The sequence below is a fragment of the Antechinus flavipes genome, chromosome 2 (assembly GCF_016432865.1).
Source record: "Antechinus flavipes isolate AdamAnt ecotype Samford, QLD, Australia chromosome 2, AdamAnt_v2, whole genome shotgun sequence".
Classification (NCBI taxonomy): domain Eukaryota; kingdom Metazoa; phylum Chordata; class Mammalia; order Dasyuromorphia; family Dasyuridae; genus Antechinus; species Antechinus flavipes.
The window spans coordinates 652,223,845-652,247,771 of record NC_067399.1 but is presented as its reverse complement, the minus strand read 5'-3'; the positions used below and the strand labels follow the sequence as shown (position 1 = coordinate 652,247,771).

The window sequence follows — 23,927 nt, the reverse complement described above, 5'->3', positions numbered from 1 at the left end:
TAACTAGGTTTCTAAAACTAATACTATTAAAGCCACAAAGTTGTAGCCCCTTCCCCATTTCTACCCTTTTAGACTCTACTGAGTTGTCCCAAGATTTGCTTTCAGAATATTCCCAGATCCTGGTGATAAAAATACGAGAATGAAATATGAGAACTATGACATATGAGACAGAAATATGAGAAATATGGAATATGAGATTGGAAGTCCAATGAAACAGAGACAGCCTCAGACACCATTTCTTCCTGTCTTGACCTTCCAGAAGATTCTCTGAAAAGGGCTTTTAGGGACAAAAATACACTGAAATAAATAAATAAAAACCAGCCACAATCTTGGTACAAAGGGGTTTAGAGCTGTTGTGTACAAAGAAAATGTAAGAAATCAGAGAAAGAATTTGACACTCAGCTGTCCTCTCCCCTGCCAAAGCCATAAAGGTCAACAATCTTTGTAAAAATGACTTTAAAAAAACAACTGCTATCCCATCCTTGTCCCCCTTCCCGTCCCCCCAGAGTCCACCCTCCCCGCCTCCGGGGCCCAGAATGAAGTCTGAAGGACCTGACCGGCTTGTGAAGTCACCGTAGAGTGCAGTGGCTTTGCCAAGGGGCAGGCGGATGGACCTTCGGAAGTCGGGACAGAATGGATTTGTGCTAGCTCTCAGGACTCATGCATCCGGAGGAAGTGGGCTTCTTCTCCGGCCCCCCAAGGAGCAAGGCCCTGCTGGTAATGGTCCCCGCACACGGTTGTCTCCCATCCTCCCCCCTCCCCGCTTTTTCCGATCCCTCCCCGCTACCCACACCGGCCTCCTTGAACCCCACTTCAGAACGCGTCAGGACTCCGGGATCTGGTTCGACTTCTGCTCTTTGGAGTCCAAAGCCTTGTACTTCTCCTCGAACATGGCGGGGTTGGGCTGAACGTGGATGACTGGCTTGATCTGGAACACGGTGAAGCCCTCTTGGTTCTTCTCATTGTAGACCTTCACCCTGTGCTCCACCTCCGGGCTGGTCAGGGCAGAACTGGCTGGGCTCGGCCTTCGGAGATTGACCAGGTCCAGGCCCTTCTGGGCTAAGCAGGAGTCCTCCGACAAGGAGGACAGGAGTTCCTGGACCACAGTACTGTTGACCTGGGGCTGGGGGGCGGTCCCCGGGGGGAAGGGCCCGCCCTGTTCCGAGGGGCAGAGCTCCGACGACTCGTCCCGAGTTGTGCTGAAGTCTGTGGAGGAACCCAGAGTCTGGCTGCTGTCGCTCTGGGCCCAGGTGACGGAGCTGCCCAGGGAGCAGGACACGCTCCCCGACGTGATGCTGGGGCAGGTGCCGTTGCTCCCCACTTTCAGGGGCACGTCCGCTGTGAATCGGTCAGAGGAGGTGTCAGGATGGTGGATGTCGATGGCGGCCGTGGTGATGACGCAGATGGCGGGCTCCGGGACGCCGCTGTCTGTAGGCAAAGAGGAAAGTCGGAATTAAGAGCGTCTGCCAATGGCCCTCCACTCCATACGCTCCCTAGTACCTCCAGGAGCAGATAGAAAGCTTCCGTTCGTCACCTGATCCCTTCCCAGGCTGCTTCACTCCCCGCGGACCCCAGTCCTCTCCATGTCCCTTGCTCACGCCATCCCCTCCCCCGTCTCTGTACGGCCCAGGCTGAATGCTCTCCCTCCTCCTCCGCTCTGCCTCCCGGCTTCCCTGACCTCCTCAGGAAGCCTTTCTCGGATGCCCATCTCCATCTCCTTATTGCTAGTACCTCTCCTCCTCAGCTGCCTCCACTTCCACTGTAATATCTCTTCTCCGTACAGTAGCTGCACGTTTTCTTCCCCATTAGAAAGTGGATCCTTGAGCACAGGAAGTGGGTTTTTACCTTTTGAGATGATATCCCCAATGTCGGCACAAATGCCTGGGATAATGTAAGCGCTAAATACATGCTTGTTGACTGGCCGACTGAGGAGATAATAGTTTCTGTGAAAGGAATATATATATATATATACACACATACATACATATATATATATATTTTTTGAGTGGTTCTTAATGGACTTCAAGCTCATTATATGTCAAAAGTTGGGAGAAGAGGAGAAACAGTTGGGTATGTGAGAGAGAGACAGAGAGACAGAGACAGAGAGAGAGAGAAACAGAGAGAGAGAGACAGAGAGAGACAGAGAGACAGAGAGAGACAGAGACAGAGAGAAAGAGAGAGAGACAGAGACAGAGAGAGACAGAGAGACAAGAGAGACAGAGACAGAGACAGAGAAAGAGAGAAAGAGACAGAGACAGAGAGAGACAGAGAGACAGAGACAGAGAGAGACAGAGAGACAAGAGAGACAGAGACAGAGAGAAACAGAGAGAAAGAGAGAGACAGAGACAGAGAGAGACAGAAAGACGACAGAGACAGAGAGAGACAGAGAGAAACAGACAGAGACAGAGAGAGAGACAGAGAGACAAGAGAGACAGAGACAGAGAGAAACAGAGAAAGAGAGAGACAGAAAGATGACAGAGACAGAGAGAAAGAGAGAGAGACAGAGACAGAGACAGAGAAAGAGAGAAAGAGAAAGAGACAGAGACAGAGGGAGAGACAGAGAGACGGGCGGAGACACCAGCTATTCCCCTAGCCTTTGCAAGGGCATCATCAAGGAGTCACAGGGCTGGTGTTAGCTACTGCCTGGAAAAGTGGTCTGGGTGTGGAGGAGGGAGGGGTGAGTGTTAATGGAGACTCGGCCTTTATGTTGAGTGCTTGGAAGTTTATGAGTCTGAGTGCTCTTTGAGAGCGTAGGAGTGTGGGAAGGAGGCCCAGTCAGGTGAGTGGAGACGGTTTGGGGTAAATGATGGGCGAGGGAGCATGGAGATGGCTGGGCTGTGGCGGGGGACCGAACGTGCCACTGCCCCCCAGCGGGTCACCAAAATGCAGCCAGGAGAGACTTAGGCCCATCACCCAAACTAGACATTTTCTGAGTTCTCTGGGGAGAGAAAAGTTCTCTTTTTGGGAAAAGGACGATGGGCATCCCAGCACGATCCCGGCCACGATGAGGGACATTTAGTGATGTAGTTTAACCTTCAGCATTACTAGGTCCTAACATGCCGGAGCCTATTATCCCTTCAGCTCTATCTCATGCCTTCCTTCCCTTCTTGGCTAAACCACTGGAGAAAGTCATCAGTTGCTTTCATTTGCTCTCCTTTCTCTGGAGACTCTCGAGGCTTCCATCATTGCCCTGATGGCTCCCTCCAGTTCCAAAGGTCCCTTTACTGCCAGGTCTGATACTCTCTTCTCAGTCCTCCTTCCCTTTGACCATTAAGCCACCTCTGCCAATGTCAACCACTCTTTCCTCCTAGATGGGCTCATTTCTTTGGGTTTTCACAACACTGAGACCAGACTGAACTCGGGTCCTCCTGGCTCCAGGGCTGGTGCTTTCTGCCTGACTGTCCCTTTGTCAGTTTCTCATATTGGCTCATCATTCCTAAGAAAGGGAATCACCTTCCAAGGTTCAATCTGTTTTCTTTTCCCCCTTCTCTCTTCTCTTCTCTTCTCTCTCCCTCTCCCTCCTGCCAATTTCCTTCAATCCAATATATGTTAAACATGGTTAAAATATATGTGAATCCAATATAGGCATTCATATTTCCACAATTATCTTGCTGCCCAAGAAGAATCAGATCCAAAAGGAAAAAAAATGAGAAAGATAACAAAATGCAAACAAACAACAACACAAAAGAGTGAAAATGCTATGTTGTGGTCCACCCTCAGTTCCCACAGTCCTCTCTGAGTGTAGATGACTCTCTCCATCGCAAAGTCATTGGAATTGATTGGCCACTATCTTTTAGAAAAGGCATTGACAAAACCAGAGCATGTCCAGAGCAAATTAACTAGGCTGAGGAATCCTGCTATGGAGAGATCAGTTGAAGGCATTAGTACTGTCCATTCTGAAGGAGAGAAGGCTTTTGGAATAGCTGGGTAGGGGGACACACACACATACACACACACACGCCATCTTCAAGAATCTGATGGGCTGTCATGGACAAGTAGGGTGGTTCTTGTTTCCAGATACCAGAACTTCAAAGAATAGATGAGAAGCAGATTTTGGCCAGAAGAAGAAAATTCCTGATACCAAGAGCTGGTCCAAGGTGGGACAGGTGGCCTGGGGCAGCAGGGGAGTCCACATCACTAGAGATCTTCAAGTGGGGATTTAGTAACTACTCTTCACAAATGTTATAGAGAGAATTTTTGGTTGGGCATGAGTTTAATTAGATTAATTAATTAGTTAGTTAATTAATTAATTAATAGAGAGATTAATTAGAGCTCCAGGAACTCTTGGAGCTCAGAGATTCTGAGATTGAAAACTAGGTGCAGAGCCCAAGACAGAGAAATCCCTGTTCAGGTGAATATGTCATTGCCAACTTTGCCAACTGTTGGGTCCAAGAGATGTGACTTTATCAATTAGATACCCTTACTTTCCCAAGTACTTGAGTGAATGGGAGGTGCTGGCTTAACTTCTCGTGGGGTCCAGAGTCTTTCTATCTAGGATCCCCAACCATCAGAAAAAAATTAAGTAAGGGCAGCATGTTAATATAAAAATCAAAGCTCTATCTATCTATCTATCTATCTTCTTATTCCTATAGAATAACTCCTATAGAATTATTCCTCAACTCACCTTTAAAATTAAGAACAAAATTGAGGAGGCAAAACTTTAGTACAAAAGCATAAAACAATTTTTTAAAATTCAGTTCTACATTTTAAAGAATTGTGGGAGATTCAGGGAAAGTAGGAATGGAGAAAGTGAGAAAAGCACAATGAAGAAAGAGAGAGTAGAGGAGAATAGAGGATGAGAGAGGCAGAGTGGTTTGGTCACCTGTTGGTGACTATTACTCAGAGATTACATGCTATTCAAGGTTAGCTTCAGAGTATTATTATTTGTTACCTATTTGTCCTTTAACAGTCAGATTAACCATTGTTCCCAACACTTTATCTGCTCTATCAATCCTATCTCTAGAGGCTCTGTGCTAAATGACAACCAACACAGGAAGGGGTGACTAAATGGGGTGTAAGTAGCTGGATCCAGAATAAAGTCACTCTAAGGGCTAGAGGAAATCAAGCTAAAGGTTAGTGTTGGCCCACAGTCTGGAGCTTCTCATTCTGACTTTCTCTATCATCTCCTCATCCTCCTCAGGTATTATTTACTTTGAGTGCTCACCCTCACTCCTGGGCTTGCCTTCAGATAGACTCAAGAGCTGTGTTTGTATTCTAGATATACAAGTCATACAGAAACTGAATTCATGGATCACATTTTAAAAAACAAATTCGATGTTCAGGAGGAAAAAATAACAGATTATACTTAGAGATATTTCAACAAGAATTTGAGGAGCATAAGATTGAACCCAAATTCACAATTCCTAATCTGCCATTGATGGTGTGACCTTGAGTCTTTTGGGGTCATAGTTTCCTTATCTCTAAAATAAAGGTATTGAATTAGATCCTAAGATCTCTTCCAGATCCAAGTCCCAAGATCTGAAAATGCCTGCAATGGAGAAACATTAGTCTGCACTGTCCCAGAGGTCAGACTCTCTGTGGGCTGCTGCTTTTCTCTTGAGCACTTTATCATTCAAGGCTACCACCATCAGGTGGAGGAGGTAGGGTCTTATTCTTAGAGCATTCATTTGGAGCTTTTTGCTGAGGTTCCTGGGTAGCACGGAAAAGGAGAAGACAGAATCTGGAAAATAATGACATCTGCCTCATGGCGACCACCCGTTTGGGCTTATTTGGTTGGTCAGGGCTCAGGAAAGGAGACTTACCACTGCTAGGCTCATTGTGATACTGGCTGATGTAGCTATTCATGTCATCCTTCACCAAGGCTTCTGGGAGGGGGAGACAGAGAGGCAAACTGCTAAAGGTTCCTTAATATTTATGGAGTACCCATACTATGGTAGAGATTCATTCAATTGTTTGTTTGACAAGCATTTATGAAGCGCCCACTATGTGCTAGATGCTGGAGATATAAGGACAAAAATGAAATTGGTCCCTGCCCTCAACAAGCTTGCACTTTATTGGGGAAACTACATGCATGCCGAAGAATAAGCATAAAACACATTTTGATCTGTAATAATATTTTCTCCATCTCTTGCTTAAGTCTAGGAAATCAACAAAACAATAAACTGAGCCTTGATTTGCGAGCCCATCTCGAAAAGTTAACAATGGACTCTCCTAAACCATTACCAGCTGACTCCAGCTCTTCTCTCTTCCTCTCAATCCTGCTCTACCTCTAGTCCCACGTCCTCCCTAAAATTTTCCTGTATAACTCCAGCCCAGCACTTCCCTCTCCCCTTCCTAATCCCCCAGGTACTAAGTATTCCATACATCCCACAATTCACAGCTATAGGCAATCCAGTGACTCAATGCGCCTGGTTTTTCTCATGCCTTCGTTGTCTCCAGTGGATACCTTGCTTCTCCAATCCCACCACCCAGCCCAAGAGCACGATCTTTATTTGCTCTATCCCTGGTCTCCCCAGCAACATCCAGTACAGGGAAGGGCTTGGAGGACACTCGGCAAAGACTTCGGAGTTTCTTAACCTGAGATCTCTCAGGTTAAAAAAAAAAAAAAAACTTTATAAATGCATTTCTTAATTTTATTTTAAAAGGTAGTAGGTTTTTTTTTTTTTTGGGGGGGGGGGAGATGCATGGCTTAGTGTGTTTTTTAGATTTTAGATTTATTTTTTAGATTTTGGATAGATATTCACTAATGAGATTTATCAATATTTCTCCTATAATTTTTTTCCCTGATTTTGTCATAAATAATATATTTGACTAATAAAAGGATTCTGCTAAAATGTCGAAACATTTATTTTAAATTCATTGAAAATGTAATCTTATTTTAAAAAGTGGGGACTTAAGGCCTTATCCTGAGAAGGGGCCCATAGGCAGATCGCTGAAGGGAATAAGTGGATTCCCAGCCCCTGCTCTAGGAAACGAATGAACTTCAGATCCGTCAGTGATCAGGGATTCTTAGGGAAGGAGAAAGTGGCTCCTCGAGAGGAATCGGGTGGAAAGAGTCCCCGACCCCCTCCTCTGGGACTGCTGGGACAAGCAGGCCTTGCAGCGGGGGCTGGGGCCTTGAAAGGGGAGTGGGGGCGGGGGGCAGCTGCCGCTGCAAGCTGGGGGCACGTGCTCTTGTCCTCTGAGAGGGAGCCTCTCTGGCCAGCCCGTATCTAGCTGAGGCTCTAAAAGCCTCCTCTCTCTAAGTGCTCGGGGGGAGGGGCGAGCTGAGCAACCCCCCATCCCCATCCCCCACGGGCTCTGGAGACTCCCGGTGGTTTGCAGGTGAAAGGAGCAGATGTTTTCCGCGGAGTGCTCTCCCGACACGCCCAAGCAGGGCCAGCCCCAGCCCTCCCGGCAGCGCCCGGTCCCGCGGCCCACCCGCTCGGAGAAAGCTTTTTTGGCCCCTGTTGCTCCTTAAATGCCTCCAGTCAGAGCTGGGCCGGAGCTAATGTCGGAGTCTAAAGGGGGCCCGGTGAGACGCCCGGGGGCGTACTCCGGGACCGGCAGAACAGTGCTCCTGCCCGGAGCTGAAGGCAAAACACGCTTCTTTGGGCCCATCCATAATTCATGCTCTAAATGCCAGCTCCCCATCACCGGGAGGAGGGGGGCTGCCTGAGCGTGTGGGGAAAGGGGGCGGGAGCTGTCCCCCCTTGGGATTAGGGAGAGGAAACCCAAGCAGTGCTGGCAGCAGAAAGGTGCGCAGGACCCGAGGAAGGGATCGCGTGCCGGGTGGGAGCGATGGGGGCAAGGAGGGGCATGGCACCCAGCCCTTCCGTCCGGCTTGGCCGGCCATCTCCTTCAGTAGTCTCTGGCAAATGGGAAGGCGACCCATTGCTACTTCAGAATTGCACCGATGTAACCAGGGTGAGGTGGTGGGGACGTTGGCTCAGGTTGCCTATTATAGTGAGCCCTTGTAGTCCTTTGACAGCGTAGAAACAACAGATATTGTTTAGTAAACACGTAAAATGCACCATTCGTAAATGCCCTATGAGGTCAAGCAGAATGAATCTGATTTCTCTTGCTCATCCCATCCTCCCTAAGTCTTCTCTCTCAGGCTGTTTAGCCTGAGTTCCTTCATTCTATGTTAGTATAAAATGGGAATCTCCTCTGTCCTTGCCAAAAAATGTCTGATTTGAGGTGTTTGCCCCTGGTGAAGAAGCATTTCTTTTAGGATTTATATAAAGCCCTGACATTTCCTAAGCATCCACCCAAAGCCTGGGAACCTCATAGTGATTTGGGAGGTGTAGACGCTACTTCCGCAGGTAGAGATGCAACCCTTCCTCCATTTAAGTTTATAGTATCATGAGTTGCTATGATCGAAAACAAAATGCTTCCCTGGTAGAGGAGCCCTCCTGTGCATTTAAACTATATAATGAACACTTTGAGGGCAGGAAGTATCTTAGATATATCGTGGGTTCAAATCTGGCCACAGATGCCTACTACCTGTGTCAACCTGGGCAAGTAAGTCATTTCAATCTGTTTACCTTTTCTCAACTCTATTTCATGGGTTCAAATCTGGCTACAGATGCTTACTAGCTGTGTGAACCTTGGCAAGTCACTTCATCCTGTTTACCTCAGTTTCTTCATTTGTAAAATGAGTTAGAGAGGAAAATGGCAAACCCCTCCAGTGTCTCTGTCAAGAAAATCCCAATTAGGGTCACAACGGGTAGGACACAATTTAAAAAATGGCTGAACAACAACAGACGATACCAGGATATCAGTTGACTAACTGATCTCACCACTCTATTCCTTAATCTGCAGAGCTAAGGGGCCAGGGTTGAAAGGCCTTGAGAGTTAAAGATCAGATTCTGGGTTCCCTGTATCTGGAACCCATCTCATCTGAATTTGCTGAATTCCTCTTGCCTAACTGTTAAAAGCCAACTCAAATGCCTTTCCTTCCATGAAACCCTCCCTGAAATTCATTATAATGAATGATCACATAATTCTTTCTTTTTGACGTTCTAGTATTATGCGTTCTAAAAACCACACCAGCATGGTAAAGTTGGAAAGATGGTAGACTACTCATACCTGAACAGGAATCCCCTTTGTCATGTTGCCAATTTTTGTTTGAAATCCTCCAGTGACAGAAAACTCACTTCGGAGGCCGCTTATTCCACTTTGGGACAGGTCTTAAGTTTGAGAAATATTCCTCTTAAATCAGGTCAAAACCAACATGGAAATATGTTTAAAATGATTATACATAAATAATCTATAACAGATTACTTGCTGTCTTGGGAAAGGGGGAGGGAAAGAAGGAAGGAGGAAAAATGCAACTCAAAAGCTTATAAAAGTGAATGTTGAAAACTATCTTTACGCGTAATTGAAAAAAAAATACTATTGAGTGGAAAAAAAAATGAATTAGGTCAAAATCTGCCTGCCAATTCCACTCATCAAATCTATTCCTGCCCTATGAGGTCAAGCAGAATGAATCTGATTCCTCTTGCTCATCCCATCATCCCTCAGTCTTCTCCTTGGGCTCAACAGCCTGAGTTTCTTCATTCTATGTTAGTATGAAATGGGGAACAGTCTTTTTATTATTTTTCCGATGATTTCTGTAGTGGTGTCTTGTGCTGTTATTAGATCATAAGCTCCACGGGGACAGGACCAAGTTTTAGCTGATCTTTTTGTCTCTCTGAGGACCCATCAATGGGCTCTACAAGTAAGAGATTTGTTGTAAGTATTTTGTTTCCAAATGGGAAAGTCTCTTATTGTGTATATATTCCCACGGATCTGTGATCTCACTGAGGTGAACATTCCCTCCAATGGTGCAGAGTGTCACCCATCTCTCCCTGCCTATTTTGTATGCCTCTTGTCTATGACATCATGCCAGTTTATCATAGAGAGGTTGAGGATGGGGATCCTCCCGACTTGGGCTTCCTTAACTTCTCTTGATATCACAGGTATCCCAGTAGAGCATTTGAATTGTCCACCAGCCATTCTTGCTTGCCACAGTGCCGGATCATCTCTTCTGTGAACGGTACGTTTCCCTGTTATTTCTCATTGACTATGGTGCAATTTGCTCACACTTGCCATATACCCCTCCTCTTCATCTGCCAGATGTTCATTTTGAATTCTTTGGGATATACTACTGTTAGCCTGGTGGACTCTACTGTGATGAAATTACAGTAACAAGCATCTCCCTCATATGTTATTATCTGAAGGAAGAAAGAACGAGTAGGAAACTGGAAAATCCATGTGGGCCCTTCTCCCAGAAGCCAAAATGACCTAATTCTGGCCAAAAGACCAGTGCCCTCAGTCTGGCCCCCTGACCTTCCTTATTTGTCCCTCAGTGAGATGTGGGCATGGAAGAGAAAGCTGGCCCAATTTAGGAATAAAAAGCTAAATTTAGAGAAAAATCCTTTCCCTCTGCTGAGCTCATCTTTTATTTTGGTCTCCGGGCCAAGGTAAAAACAGTAAATTTGGTGCTACCATAAATGCCAGCCCAGACAGGAGACGCCAGTTCTTCTTCTTGCCTGCCTCCCCCCATCCCAAATTCTGTCAAGGTCGGCCCGCCAGCATCTTCTCAATGGTTTCAGTGTTGTGGCTGCCAAAAGGCCAGCTTGGAATAGCATTTGTGCACATTTTTACGACGGCGTTTGAAAAGGGAGGAAGGGGCTGTTAAGTGGTTCCAAGCATCCTCGTGCTCCTCCAGCCTTACAGCTTTTATTTCGGCCCCGTCCCTCCCAGGTCCATCAGCTCTTCTCTGTTGTTCAGTTGATGTTTTTCTAGACAAAGGAGCTATTCTCCTTATAACAGGCTCTGGTGCGAGGGGTAGCCCAACTTGTCTGAGTATAAAGGAGAATGTATCCTGGGATTATTTAAAGATTCCTGATAATCAGAGCTATGCCCCAGTGGCGGGGGCTGCCCTGGAAGCAGCTGGCTGTGAATTAGCTCAGCCTATGCGGCAGGGCTGCAGGATGAGCTGGCAGCAGAGAATACATTGGGATTTGAGGGCAGCCCCTGACCTCAAATATTGCCCTCAGTGTCGTGGGGCCCCAATATTCACTCTTGCAGAGTCATTTCTTGAGAGGTTTGAGAATTTTTCATCTCCAAGAATCCCCTTTAAATGAAAAGGGATCCCCTTTGGTATTGGAAGCCCCCTGTGGCTGGGTCCCAGCTGAGTACTCCCCTTCATGCCCTCTGTTGTCCAGCCAAACTGGCCACTTCCCATTTCCCCAGATTTATTCCCTGCTTCCCTTCCATATTGGTATAATCCAGAAACGTCGGCTTTCTTGCTGTTGCTCATGCATAACATTCCATCAACCGCATTTGTGACTTTACACTCTCTCCTCCCCTTGGCCTTTAAAATCCAGTTTCCTTCAAGCCTCAGCTCAGCCCAGGGAGGGGAGAACATCTGGGCTGCTCCATCCCCTCCATTCATGAGGATGAAGAGTTTATATTTTTGTGGCACTTCAAGCTGTAAAAATACTCCCCTCACAATTGTTCTGATAAATGAGAAGTGTGGGCACCATGATCCCCCTTTTACAGAGCTGCAGACTTGGCCAATGTCAATGAGCTTCTGAGGCCAGCCTCCAACCCTAGCCTCCTGAGCTTCATCCAAGCCACATTCTACACCTCTCAGTGAACGTGCTTGGAGCACGTTAATACATTTATCGGGCACTTTGAGGATTACAAAGCACTGTTTTATAAGTGGTTGCATATGATCCTCAACAGCCTTGGGAGGGAAACACTCTTATTAACCCAATTTTACAGCTGGGGAAACTGAGGCAAATCAAGTTTAAGTGACTTTCCTAGGTAGTGTCTCAAGGCAGGTTTTGAACTCAGATTTTTCCTGATTCCAACAACTCTCTTCCCAACTACCTAACATGAAACTATGGATTGTGGGGTTTAGCGTTTGAAGGAATCATTGACATTATCTAGTCCAACTCCCTCAATTATAGGAAACACAGTAGAAGAACTGTTAAGTCTTCTGAAAAGAGGCAAATCTCCCCTCCCTGACCACTCCGGGGCCATGGGATCATGGCTTTAGTGATGTAAGAGACCTGAAAGATCATCTAGTTTCATCCCCCCATTTGTTAGATGTGGAAACTGAGGCTCAGAGGTAAATTGACTTCCTGAATATCGAGGCAGCCAAGGGAAGTAGTTGTACCCACTAGTGAGATTCTTTTGGGGTCCCCATTTTGGAGATGGGCCCAGGTCTAGTATGTTAATTTTACATCTGGCTGCTTACAAACTTTGTGACCGTACACATGGAAGGATCTATCAGCTCTTCCATCCCTTCTCCAACTCCCTTTTATGTGTTGTCCCCTCTATTACATAATGTAAGTTCCTTGAGGACAGGGATTGTGTTTCTTTTGCTATCTCCAGCACTTTGCATTGTACCTGGCATACAGTGAGTGCTTAAGAAATGCTTACTGTCTTGTATCCAACTTGGAATGTGAAATCCTAAGCCTCTGGGCCAATGGGACTTTTGGCAGTGGGCAGGAGGCTACAGAGAATGCCCACGGCTCTGTTCCTTTGTACCTTCAAGATACTTTCTTTCCTCCGCACCCAGAGCTCTTTGCAACCATGACCTCATTAATCCTTCCAAACCCCCAGTCAAGTGGAGAGCTGACAGCCTTCATTAATGAGCTTTGCCCTTTAGGGAAAGCAGCCTGACTTGCCCATGGTTGCAGCATCAGGGAGTGGAGGCTGGTGAGGGCAGGTGGCATGAGTCACTGGTAGAGTCTGGGAGGGAACCCAGGAATCCTGACTCCGAGCTTGGCAGCAAAAAAAAATTCCAAAGGATTTTGAGAGTGACACAGAGTCATTGAATGTCTGAGCTAGAGGCATCCTACCCAGGTGGGAAGAGCATAGGATTTGTAGGCTGAAGAGCTGAATTCAAATTCTAGCTCGGCTACTTAGGATCACCCGGTTTAAACCCGGAAGGACTCTTACAACTCACTTCATCCAATCCTTTCATTTTATAAATGAGAAAACCGAGGCACAAAAAACTCAGTTCAAAAGTACTTGGCTTAATCAAGATTTGAAGCTAAGTTCTCTGATTCCAAATTCAGCACGCTTCCCATTTCCCTACTTCTTATTTGACTGACTCCGAATGAAAAAGCATTTATTAAATGCCTTTGGTATGCCAGGCACTATACTAACTACTGAGTATATAAACACAAAAGAGAGACAGTCTCTACCTATAAGGATCTTATGTTTCTAGTAGTAAAACCTCTTGGAAGGGTAATTTTTTCTCTCTGGACCTCAGTTTCCTCCTCTGTAAAACGAGACAAGCTCTTGGTTTGCATGCTCTCTGCCATCCCTTCTATCGTATGCTTCACAGCCCTGGCAGGGGACTGTGACTTTTCTTCCTCTGACTTTTGGCACCTCACCCAGGTTCCTTCCCTCCAGGAGGTAACAAAATCACTAGCACAGAGGGCCTCCTCGGTGGCGGGGGAGATAGATGGACAAGGCCTCCATCAGAGCGACTCCTGCGATTTTGAAATGTCAGTGTGGTGGAATGGGACTCCAAGGGCTGGGATGATATACGGGCCGACGTGGCTACACCCGCTGGGGACTGTAATTCATTCATTATGGGTGAGCTTCAAGACTAATAAATTTGGGAGGGAAGTATTAATGCCTACACTGGGGCACTGTGAACTTGGCAGTCCCTGAAGCCTGGGACTTTGCAGCCCTGGGTTTTAAAGATGATTTAAAGGACTTGGGCTAGAGCAAGTCTGAACAGAAACCAGCCAGCGTTTGTCTGCTTGAGATCCAGTCGGCAGCTTGGGATGAGGGATGGGGTGGAGTGGGGGTAAAGGGGGGGGAAGGGGAGCTTCTCTGGCTCTTCTGGAAGGGCTTGGCCATGGTTGGAAGAATTTCTGTTCAGATCTCACCACTTCCACTCCCTCTGGATGCCGAAAGATTGCTGAGGACAAAGAAGCTTCCTGATTTCATCACATTTCTGTCAGACTTTCCACAGCAGCAGGGACTGAGCAAGTAGTGGCTGTTTTGAACCCTAGCATGGTTCAAAGTGGTCTCAGGACAGAGGGCATCAGAGCTGGAAGGGACAGCGTCCTCCTGGCTTATACTTTATTCAGTGCTATGAGGCACACGACACACTTTATACTATCTATTTTATCTTATTTAATTCTCATTTTTATAGCAGAGAAAATGGAGGGAAGGAAATTGTCCAAGATTATGCAGCTAGTTGGTTGGAGGACCAGGTCTTGAACTCAGGCCTCCTGGTTCCAGAGTCCCTGCTATTCTCCCCACACTGCCAAGCTCTGTCTTGTTTCTTGTCTTATCTTCAGAGCCATAACTGGGAATTCTGGTACCTAGCACAAATTTTTGGGTTCTGGCCAGGAGGGATGGACACAAACACGCTGGGAAACCCTAAGGTGATCCCAGTGATGATTCTGGGGGTAATTCTTGGTCCAGACAGTCTATGCTAGTTGGATGCCATTACTCAGGTGGTATAAGACACATTGGGAGACACAAATAAGAACCAGGGGACCCAGACCAAGGAAGTGGTAAGGGTTTCATCTTGGAATGGTCCTCAGGCCTTGACATCTCCATGGAGAAATGCCCCTTCTCTATGTGGGTACCAAAGACAAAGCCTGGTGACTCTAGGCTGGCCCCATCTCTGCCTGTCACCATAGTTCCCATAATTCTGCTGGAATATGCTCCACCTTTCTTTGGAAACAACAATTCTACCATCCAGCCTCCAGCCCCTCATTATCTCTTTCCAACAAAATCAAGTCTCCTAGTTGGTTGTAGTTAATGGTGATTTGGAAATGGCTCAGAATCAAAATCTAAGAGCTCTAAAGTAGCTTTTGAGCTGAGCAGAGTCGATCAGTTGTTGTCAGTGTTGGGAGTCACGATGCTTGGGCTTCATCCTGATTCTGTTGTTAATTTACTACATAAACTTTCTGGGCCTCTGTTTACTCATCTGGAAAATGAGGGAGCCAAAGGGACTCAAAAGTCCCTTTTGGCACTGACATTTTGTATTCTAAGATCCTTTCTTATGTCTATGTGCTAAGTCTTTCCAAGCTGTGACACTGTGCTTAAGGTTCTCTTGTTCTGACATTCTAGGTTTTATATTCTAAGGCCCCTCCCAGCTGTATCTTAGCTCGTATGTTCCATGACACCCCCCCCCCAGTTCTGCCATTCTATACTTTATGGTCCCTCCAAGTTATGACATTCTGTTTCCTATCTGTATGGTCCCGGGCAAGACACTTCCGTTGTCTGCCTCAGTTTCCTCAACTGTAATATAGGGATAATAATAGCACCCAAATCCTAGGGTTGAGATATTTATAAAAGAGCTTAGCACAGCTCTTGGCTCAGGTGTTTTATACATGCTTATTCCCTTTCTCTTCTCCCTTCTCTGGTCCTGCTTAGCTCTGATATTCTCTGTTCAGAGAATCTAAGGTCTCTTCTTGTCCAGCCAGTCTCTGATAATCTGTGTTCAGTGATTCCTTTTAGTTCTGACGTTCTTTCCCTCCAACTCCAACCTCCTAGGATCTACGTTCTAAGTCCTCTTCCAAGTTTCACATTCTGGGTTCTAGGCATCTTCCCATTGTAGCATTCTGTTCCCATTCTAAGGTTCCTCCCAGCTAGGCCCCTCTGTGATTCTGCTACATTTCTGATGATTCCTGGACTCCGTAGAATCCTCTCAGATTCCGCCTTCCTCACGCACTCCATGTGTCTATGCATTAATCCTTGCATCTGTTCTCTGCTGTCACATGTCAGCGAGCCTTTTTAAAACACAGTTGGCTTGGAGGTGGGGTTGCCAGCCAGGGCTTCCTTCATTCCTTCATGGGAGCAGCCAGACAAGCTATTCCAAGTCTTGTGGGGCTCTCCCTCCATGGGCATTTCCCAGATGCCAACTGAGAAAGCAGTTTTAGTGACTCCTCAATGAAAGTCCAGGGTGGGGAAAGGTTTATTTCAACTCTACTGATGGACCAGAGCCTGAGCAAGAGGAAAAGCATGATATGGGTGTAGATTTTCTCCAGTCATTTATTTTGTCTGTGCTCTCAGAGACTCTGGCCTTTGGTTGTGAAATAGCTGACAGATGAACTCAAAACTGGAAACATCTGCCATCTGCATCGATGGGGGAATGAGGAACTGCAAGATGGGAGATGAGGGTGGCTTGTGTGGAAGCTGGAACTGGGAGATGCACTTAGGTCACCCACAGAGGGAGAAGCAGAGCCAGGAGGAAAATTGGACTTGGAGGTGCTTTGTAGGGAATCGAGGAATACGGAGCAATTTGGGGCTTGTTTACCAGAGTATATGAAGGGTGTCTTTATGGAGAGAAAAGGCCATTTCTCCAAAACCTATCCCACTGTCCTGGATTTCGTTATTATTCATGGGGACTTCTTGGACCATCACTTTCCAGGATCCTAGGCTGGCAATCTTGGAGTCACTTTCAACTCTCACTTTCACTCTCTCCCCCCATCCAGTTCATTGCTAATTCTCATCGTTTCTACCCTCTCAACACCTTTCACTTGTCTTCTCTCCACTCACATAGTTCAGGCTCTCTCCACATTCACTTCTAATTGGGAATGGCCGAGAGAAGTCTGAGCCATGACTGTGTATGTCTCCTTATACCTTGAAGTATCACAAGTCTTTGTGGTTCTGAGGCTAGCTCTCTTTCTGCCCGCCATAGTGCCCCTCAAGCATCATTGTAACCCCCACTGATATTACTGAGATCCCCAAGAATCAGGAGGAGGAGAGGTAGTTCTGACAGTGCAGAAAAGGGAGAGAAGTAACACATGAGGGGAATCCTGGGAACTAGTCTGTACCTGGCAGGGTTAGACACCTGCCAGATAAGACCTGAAGCATCTGCTTAAAAGTGCCCCCTGGGCAGGGGATCGGGAGGAACTCACCATGAGGGGGCCTCAGTTCCGTGATGTTCTCTGTGGTCTCGTCATCGTCCGAATCCCCCGTGTCCACCACCTTGTACCTGGCGCTGCCCTGGGGGTTGAGGACGTGAGGGGCTTGCAAGGCTGCCTCTCGTTCTGCTGCCAGATCTAGGTCTTGTTGAGCCAAGTGGGCCCTCAGCTGCCGGATCTCAAACTGGAAAACCAAGGGAAATGGATCACTGGTTGGGCTTGGTGAGGAGAGGAGACGAGAGTTAGCCCCCTTTTTTTGGCGGGGAGGAGGGGCATCTTTCTTTTAAAGTTTTATTTAGTATTTTATTTTTCCCCAGTTATATCTAAAAGCAGTCCTCAACATTTGTTTTTAAAACTTTGAGTTTCCAATTCTTCCCCTTCTCCCTCCTTATCCCAGCCCCTCATTGAGAAAGCCAGCGATATAATATAGGTTGTACATGTGTACAAAACATTTCCATAACAGTCATGTTATAAAAGAAAACAGACAAAAAACTTTAAGAAAAATAACCACAACAAAAAAGTATGTTTCAATCTGTATTCAGATTGTATCCATCGGGGAGGGATGACATTTTGTATCGTAAGTCCGTTAGAGTTGTCTTGGATCATTGTATGGCTGAGAGTAGCTAAGTCGCACACAGCAGTTGCTCTGTACACAGTACATGGCCCTTTGCAACAGCTCCTGGAAGTCTTTCCAGGTTTTTCTGAGAGCATCCTGCTTGTCATTTCTTACCGCACAATAGCATCCCATCATAATTACATAGCACAGTTTGTTCAGCCGTTCCCCGATAGATGGGCAGACCCTCAATTTCCAATTCTTTGTGGGGTATCTTTCTTTAGGAAGCTATTTTCCTGTATAAGAGTCATTTCAGTGCCAGGGAGAGGGCCCTGCTCTCTCATCAGCACCTTCAGGAGCTGCCTTCAAGGTCGCTTCTTATGGCAAGCCATTCCTTATAGCCCTGGTTTGAAATGCTTTGTATAAACAGGATTTACTTAGCTAGTGATATTTCCCCACGGTCCAGCACAATGACTTGTATAAAGAGATGCTTAATAAATACTTGTTAAATCAAATTGAATTGATTTGGGGTCCAAAGACCTAAATTTGAGTTTCAGTCCTATTATTTTCCAGCTTTGTGACCTTAGTTAAGTCATTTAACTTGAACCTCAGTTTCCTTATTTATAAAATGGGGATTATAATGTTTATAATACCTACGCCATGGGGTCCCTAACTTCTCCCAGCTGTTAGTGTCCTCTTTTGACAAATTTCCTTGTGTTTATTTTGTAAATGTTGTATATATTGTGTACCTTACATTTATTCTATGTGCATATATTTGCACACATTCATATTTTTGCACATCTGTATATATGTGCATATATATATTTTTATTAAAGCTTTTTATATACAAAACATATGCATGGGTAATTTTTCAACACTGACCCCTGCAAAACCTTCTTTTCCAACTTTTTCCCTCCTTCCCCCCACCCTCTCCCCTAGATGGCAGGTAGTCCCATACATGTTTAATATGTTAAAGTATATCTTAAATCCAACATATGTATACATATTTATAGTTATCTTGCTGCACAAAAAAAAATCGGATCTAGAAAGAAAGAAAAAAACCCTGAGAAATAAAACAAAATGCATATATGTGTTGGATAGCACATATGCATGCACAAATACACATATACATATGTAGAGTGGCAATGTAGACTGTGTTATATGTTATTTTATATATGTATGTATATAATTTATGTGTTAGATATAATGCATGACATAATGTCTGCATTTCAATGCATACGTATGTCTGCATGTATATATGCATTTATGTTTGTGGAGTGACCAAGGAAGGGACTTTGGTTTTGGGAAACCTTTGGGATGGTAAATGAAATCATTGGAGAGCCAGCTGACACACTTCCTATGGAGGCAAAAGTGATGGAGATTTGATTACAATCTCTTAACAAAAGGTAAAAAAGAGTGGGTCAGGAGAAATGGTTGGCTGAAGAAGGGGGGGGGCTCATAGCTGGCCCATGAGGAAAACTCCATTCAGTCTATTTTTTCCATTGAATGACCTTGGGGAAGTCAACATACACAAATTCTTTGCCTTAGGATGGTCCAACCCTCTGCAGAAAGGATGCTCTGGGAGGAAGGCAGAGAAGGATGGGCAGCCACAGCATCAAACACTGTATTCCAGAAGAAGGAGGCTACTCAGTGGTTTTATTAGTCTGAGGGAGGCTTTATTTAGGGTTTTAGATTTAGAGTTGGGTAGATCCTGAAATGACTTAGCCCACACAGAAAGCGTCCAGGTCCTCTGACTCCAAGTCCCCAGAGCTATCTCACAAGGTAGGGAAAAGAACTTTGTATACATTAGAAAACAAAAGAAGTGAAAATGATAGGATAATTATTCTCTGATTTCATTTTATTTTTGTTATGGGGAAGAAACAAATAAACCCTGTGGACGAAGCACTAAAGCTTGGAATCAGGAAGCCCTGAGTTCAAATCTGGCCTTAGACACGTCCTTGCAGTGTGATCCTGGGCAAGTCACTTTATTGCTGTCTGCCTCAGTTTCCTCAGCTGCAAAATGGAGGTTATAACTTTGCCTTCCAGGTGGTTGCAAAGATTAAATGAGGTTATATCTGTAAAGTGTTTAACATGGTGTTGTTTGTCCTTCATTCTCAAAGAGGACCAGGACATCAGGGAGGGGGTGCCATGGTGTGCAAGTGAGTTGGATTGGAAGGAGGGCGGGCTGTGCAAGCTCACCTCCCTCACTTTCCCCTCCAGAGCCCTCTGGGGCTAGTGGCCAGATATGGATCAGGATGACGGGACGTGGCCCTGGACGCAGTGGGAGATTTTGGCCTTTTGAAGCTAAAACCTTTACCAGATCTCAATTTGACTCAGGCCACCACTCCCTTCAATGATTAAGACTTAGTAAGAAATGAGGAGAAGAATTGGCCTCTCTTACCTAATAAAAAAAAATCATTTTTTTGGGGGGAGGCCCATAGGGTTTCTGACCAAAACTGAAACAAATGCCATTTATAGTCACTCTGAACAATCAGGACCCAAACAATGACTCGGTGGGTTTGATCCGGGACCTATTATTGACCAATAAATGAGAAGCAGAGGATCTGGGTTTCTTCCTTAAGAAAGAACTCTAGGCTGGCAACCCCAAGATAGCTTGTAAAGTATCCACAATCAGCACCAAAATGTATATTCCTTTGGATAGAGCGCCCGCAGGTGAGGGCATAATGCCCTATATGGACAGAGGGGAAGGAGGGAGGAGAGCGGAGGAAGGGGCTTCAGGCAGCTCCAGCTGGATCTGGCGCATAATAGGTGCTTAATAAATGCTGCTTCTTTCTCTCCCCCTTTGGCAGCCTCCGTTGATGGGTGGAAGCTTTTCCTGGCTGGGTGCCAGGTGCGGGTGATATTCCGGACACAGAGGAAAAGGTTAGGGCCCCTAATGCCGATTCCGAGGAGTTCTGGGGGAAGGTTGCCCATGGGGCTGACCTTGGGAGGCCTTTAGTGCCACCTAGTGGGCAAAGCGCGCAGACTCACGGCCGGCCAGCTGGGTTTCGTGGCCAGCCCGCTGGGGAAACTGCCCAAGCATGAAATCTCTTCCCCCCATGCCACGAGAAGTAAATTCTCGCTGTCCCCCACCCGCCTCCTCTCGCCAGGAGGGACGGCCTCTGGGCTCCGGGTTACGGGCCGGGGGCTCCCCGAGGGGGGCGGCCAGTCAGCGTGGCCAGAGCGGGGGAGCCCCCGGCCCGGCTTCCCTGCGGGGGGTCCGGGGGACGGAGCCACGGCCGGCCAGCCTGGGAACTTAACTAGTTCTTCATCCTGTCTTCAAGACAGAGCTTTCACCCCGGACTTGTCCTGAATAGAAACTGAGTTTTAACCCTGGCTTCAAATTGAATCTAATTCTAGATTCTGAGCCTGATACAAACTGACCCTAACCTTGGCCTTTGATTTGTTCCTTCTCCTGAATATAAAGTGAACCCTAACTCTAGCCTTAGATTGAGCCCCCACCTCAGGCTCAGGCTGAGCCCCTCCCCCAGCTCAAAGTGAACCCCCCTCCCAGCCCTAGCTTGGCTTCTAACCTTTAACCTGAGCCTTCACCCCATCTCCACACTGAGCCCCCAGCCAGACAATCTCTTGACAAACAATGGCTTCTTGAAGACAGCTCTCATTCCCTCCTCCTTCTTCTCTCCCAAATCATTTTGTTTTCAAGCTGGACAAATTTTGGTCTTTTCATCCAACCCCCTGCCCTCATATGACATGGTTTCTCGTTCCTAACCTCAGCCACAAAGCATCCATCTCATACACACACACACACACACACACACACACACACGCACACACACACACACACACAAGCGTGTGTGTGTGTGTGTGTGTGTGTATTCCTAGTTGTGAAATACAAGTCCAACTTGTACCGAGGAAGAATTCTCTTTGTAAGTGTTTTTTCCCAGCCAGACTCTACCTAAGACTTCCAGATACAAAGAACTCCTGCTCTCCCGAGACATCACATCGCACCTTTGAACCATCCTCCATGTTTTTCCTTTCACTGAACTGAAGACTGACTCTCAAGCATTTATTAAACACCGACCGTGTGCCAGGTGCTGGGGATACAAAGACAAAAGACCAGTTCTACCTAGTTCCGCTTCGGGGACCAAAATAAAACGTTTATCACCTGGTAATTTTTAACCCCCTTCTTTAAAAACGATCCTTCAAAGACTTCAAGACAATAATAGCCTCCTCCCTGCTTGGTCAGAGATTTAAAGCTAGAAAGTGATTTTAGAGAAAAACTAGATTAAAGAGCAAAGAGGAGTCCAGAAGTGATGAGACTTTCCTAGCATCACACAGTGAGTGTCCTACGCAGGATATGAACCCACACCCTTTGATTCCAAATCCGGGGCGATTTTCACAGCACAAATTGGAGTATCACTTATTGGAGTATAAGTTTCTTGAGGAAAGGAGCTGTTTTTGCCTTTCTTTATGTCCCCAGAATTTAGCACAGAGCTTGGCACATTGCAAATACTTAATCGATGCTTGCTGATGGATTGATTGATTTTTGGTGATTTTCTCACTTAGCAATGCCGAAAGCTCTATGAGAATCTCTTGTCTTTCTATTGTATTTCCAGCCTTAGCACAGGACCTTGCACATAGTAAGTGTTTAATAAATGGTTTTTCATTCATTCATTCATTTCTTCATTGATTGATTTCTTCATTCATAAAACGGGGCGTTCAGAAATGAGCACAATATTCCAATGGAACACGACCCAGGCAGTGGACAAAAAGCCAAACTCTTCTTTCATTATGGCCCCGATGCTTCCATTAATGCAATCTAAAGTCACATTAATTTTTGGCTTCGATGTCACACTGCTGACTCAGTCCACCAGGCAGCCCAGTTAGTCTTCCAGGTATGAAGGCTGAGACTCCCTGGAGAAGGTAGAGAACTGCATGGGAAGCTGCAATCTTCCTGCCCCCATCCACAATGATTAGCCATCACCCGGGGCTGAAAGCGGTCCATCTCCGGACGTGGGGGAATGATTCCTTCTGATGGCAGGACTCAGTCCTTGGGCGTGCTTGTGATAGAGTTTGAAGGCGTTATTGAATGAATGAATGAGAACGGGGTTCGAAAAGCAAATGGACTATACAACAATTGGGCATTTGCTGAGTAGAAGGAGAGCAAATGTGATACCCATTTTATAGATGGGAAAATGGATGAGGGTAGATGATTTTAGGGCTGGGTGGAGGCAGATGAAAATGCTGGATAAAGGTGGAGAAGTTGTGGCCCTTGCAGGATGTGCTGATCAATCCCCGTGGACCAATAGTAGCATTTAGAGACTTGTAACTCCTGACTTTGGGAGGAACAAAAAACTGGTTCAAAGTCCTGAGCCCCCAGTGGTTTCTGTGTGAGAAAGGAGTTTAGGGAGAGGCTAAAGGAGTTCAAGTCTGCGGCAAGCAGGAAACTCTCACGGGCGGGGAGTTGGGGCTAGTTGGGGATACCTGGCCATTTTTTTTAACCTGAATCACAGAAATGCAGCACATTTTTTGGAAATTAAGAACTGAACTTTACATTTCTGCCTATCCAGTTTCTCTCAGATTTGATCTAAAGGGGACTTTTTGGATCCTGACTGAGCCTCCCATCATTGTATCATCTGAAAATAGATGAACGTGACTTTCGTGTCTTCTGGGTGGTGGATACAATGCCCGCCCAAGCAGGTTCACCTCAACTCAACGAGCATTTATCAAGCACCTACTATGTGCCAGGTGCTGGGGATAGAAAGACCAAAACCAAACCGCTCTCAAGGACTTTGCGCTCCACTGGGCCAATGGCCATCCTACTCTGGCCTCCTTCGGTAAAAGGAAAGGCTTGCGCTGGAGGGCTGAGTCCTAAAATCGTGGCATTGAAAGGGACCGTCCATCCAAGCCAGACCGGAACAACAATTCCCTTTGTGCAGTGTTACCAGACCCATGCCCATCCAGTTCTTGCTTGAATACCTTCAGTAACAATCGACTCATTACCTTCTAAACAGCTCATTTCACTGTGGGGCAGCTCTCCTTGTAAATGGTGCCCTTTCGTTGAGCCAGAAGTTCATTCTCTTAGCTTCTATCAGCCCCCTTCTCGCTGCCCCCCATCCTGTCCGTGGGAACCCAGCAGGGAAAAGCCGAGCCCTCGTTCAGATGAGAGCACTTAGAGCGAGTGTGCCGGGCTTGCCCGCTGTGGCTGAATGAGCCATGCTCAGAGAGTCCCAACATCCGGTCGGGGTCGGCCAGGAAGGAACGTTCGCTTTTGAGGGGAAAGTTGGAGCCTTGAGGCCAAATGTGGAGAGTTCAGAGAAGAGACAAAAAGGCTGAGGGGCAGGCTCCTGAGACACAAGGAGCTGGGGCTGGGGCTGGCCCTTCTCCACGGCCATCCTGGACACAAACCCCCACAAACCTCATCCAAACGCACACGTGCTTCCCCCTGAGTGGGGAGGGGCCAGTCCATCTTGGGGGGTTGCAGTTTGTATGATGGTTATCCCGTGTGCACCATTTCTGCTAAAGCTGCGCCCCTGCCTCCAGCCTAGCTCAGGGTGAAGGATCGGTCCCTG

The 23,927-nt window shown here is 46.5% G+C and overlaps 1 protein-coding gene across 2 annotated transcripts in view; it reads right to left on the bottom strand.

Annotated features, from left to right (window-relative positions):
- Positions 1-327: 327 nt before the first annotated feature.
- Positions 328-23,927, bottom strand: part of TMEM266 (transmembrane protein 266) — a 138,600-nt gene continuing 115,000 nt past the window's right edge. Inside the window, exons 9-11 of one of the 2 annotated variants that reach the window (XM_051982437.1) lie at positions 16,836-17,025; positions 5,763-5,825; positions 328-1,428 (exon numbers count right to left, since the gene is read on the bottom strand). In XM_051982437.1, the coding sequence (XP_051838397.1) occupies positions 824-1,428; positions 5,763-5,825; positions 16,836-17,025 (858 nt within the window). In that variant the 3' untranslated portion in view covers positions 328-823. The remainder of the gene's footprint in view (positions 1,429-5,762; positions 5,826-16,835; positions 17,026-23,927) is intronic. The other variant, XM_051982438.1, reaches the window with a different exon arrangement.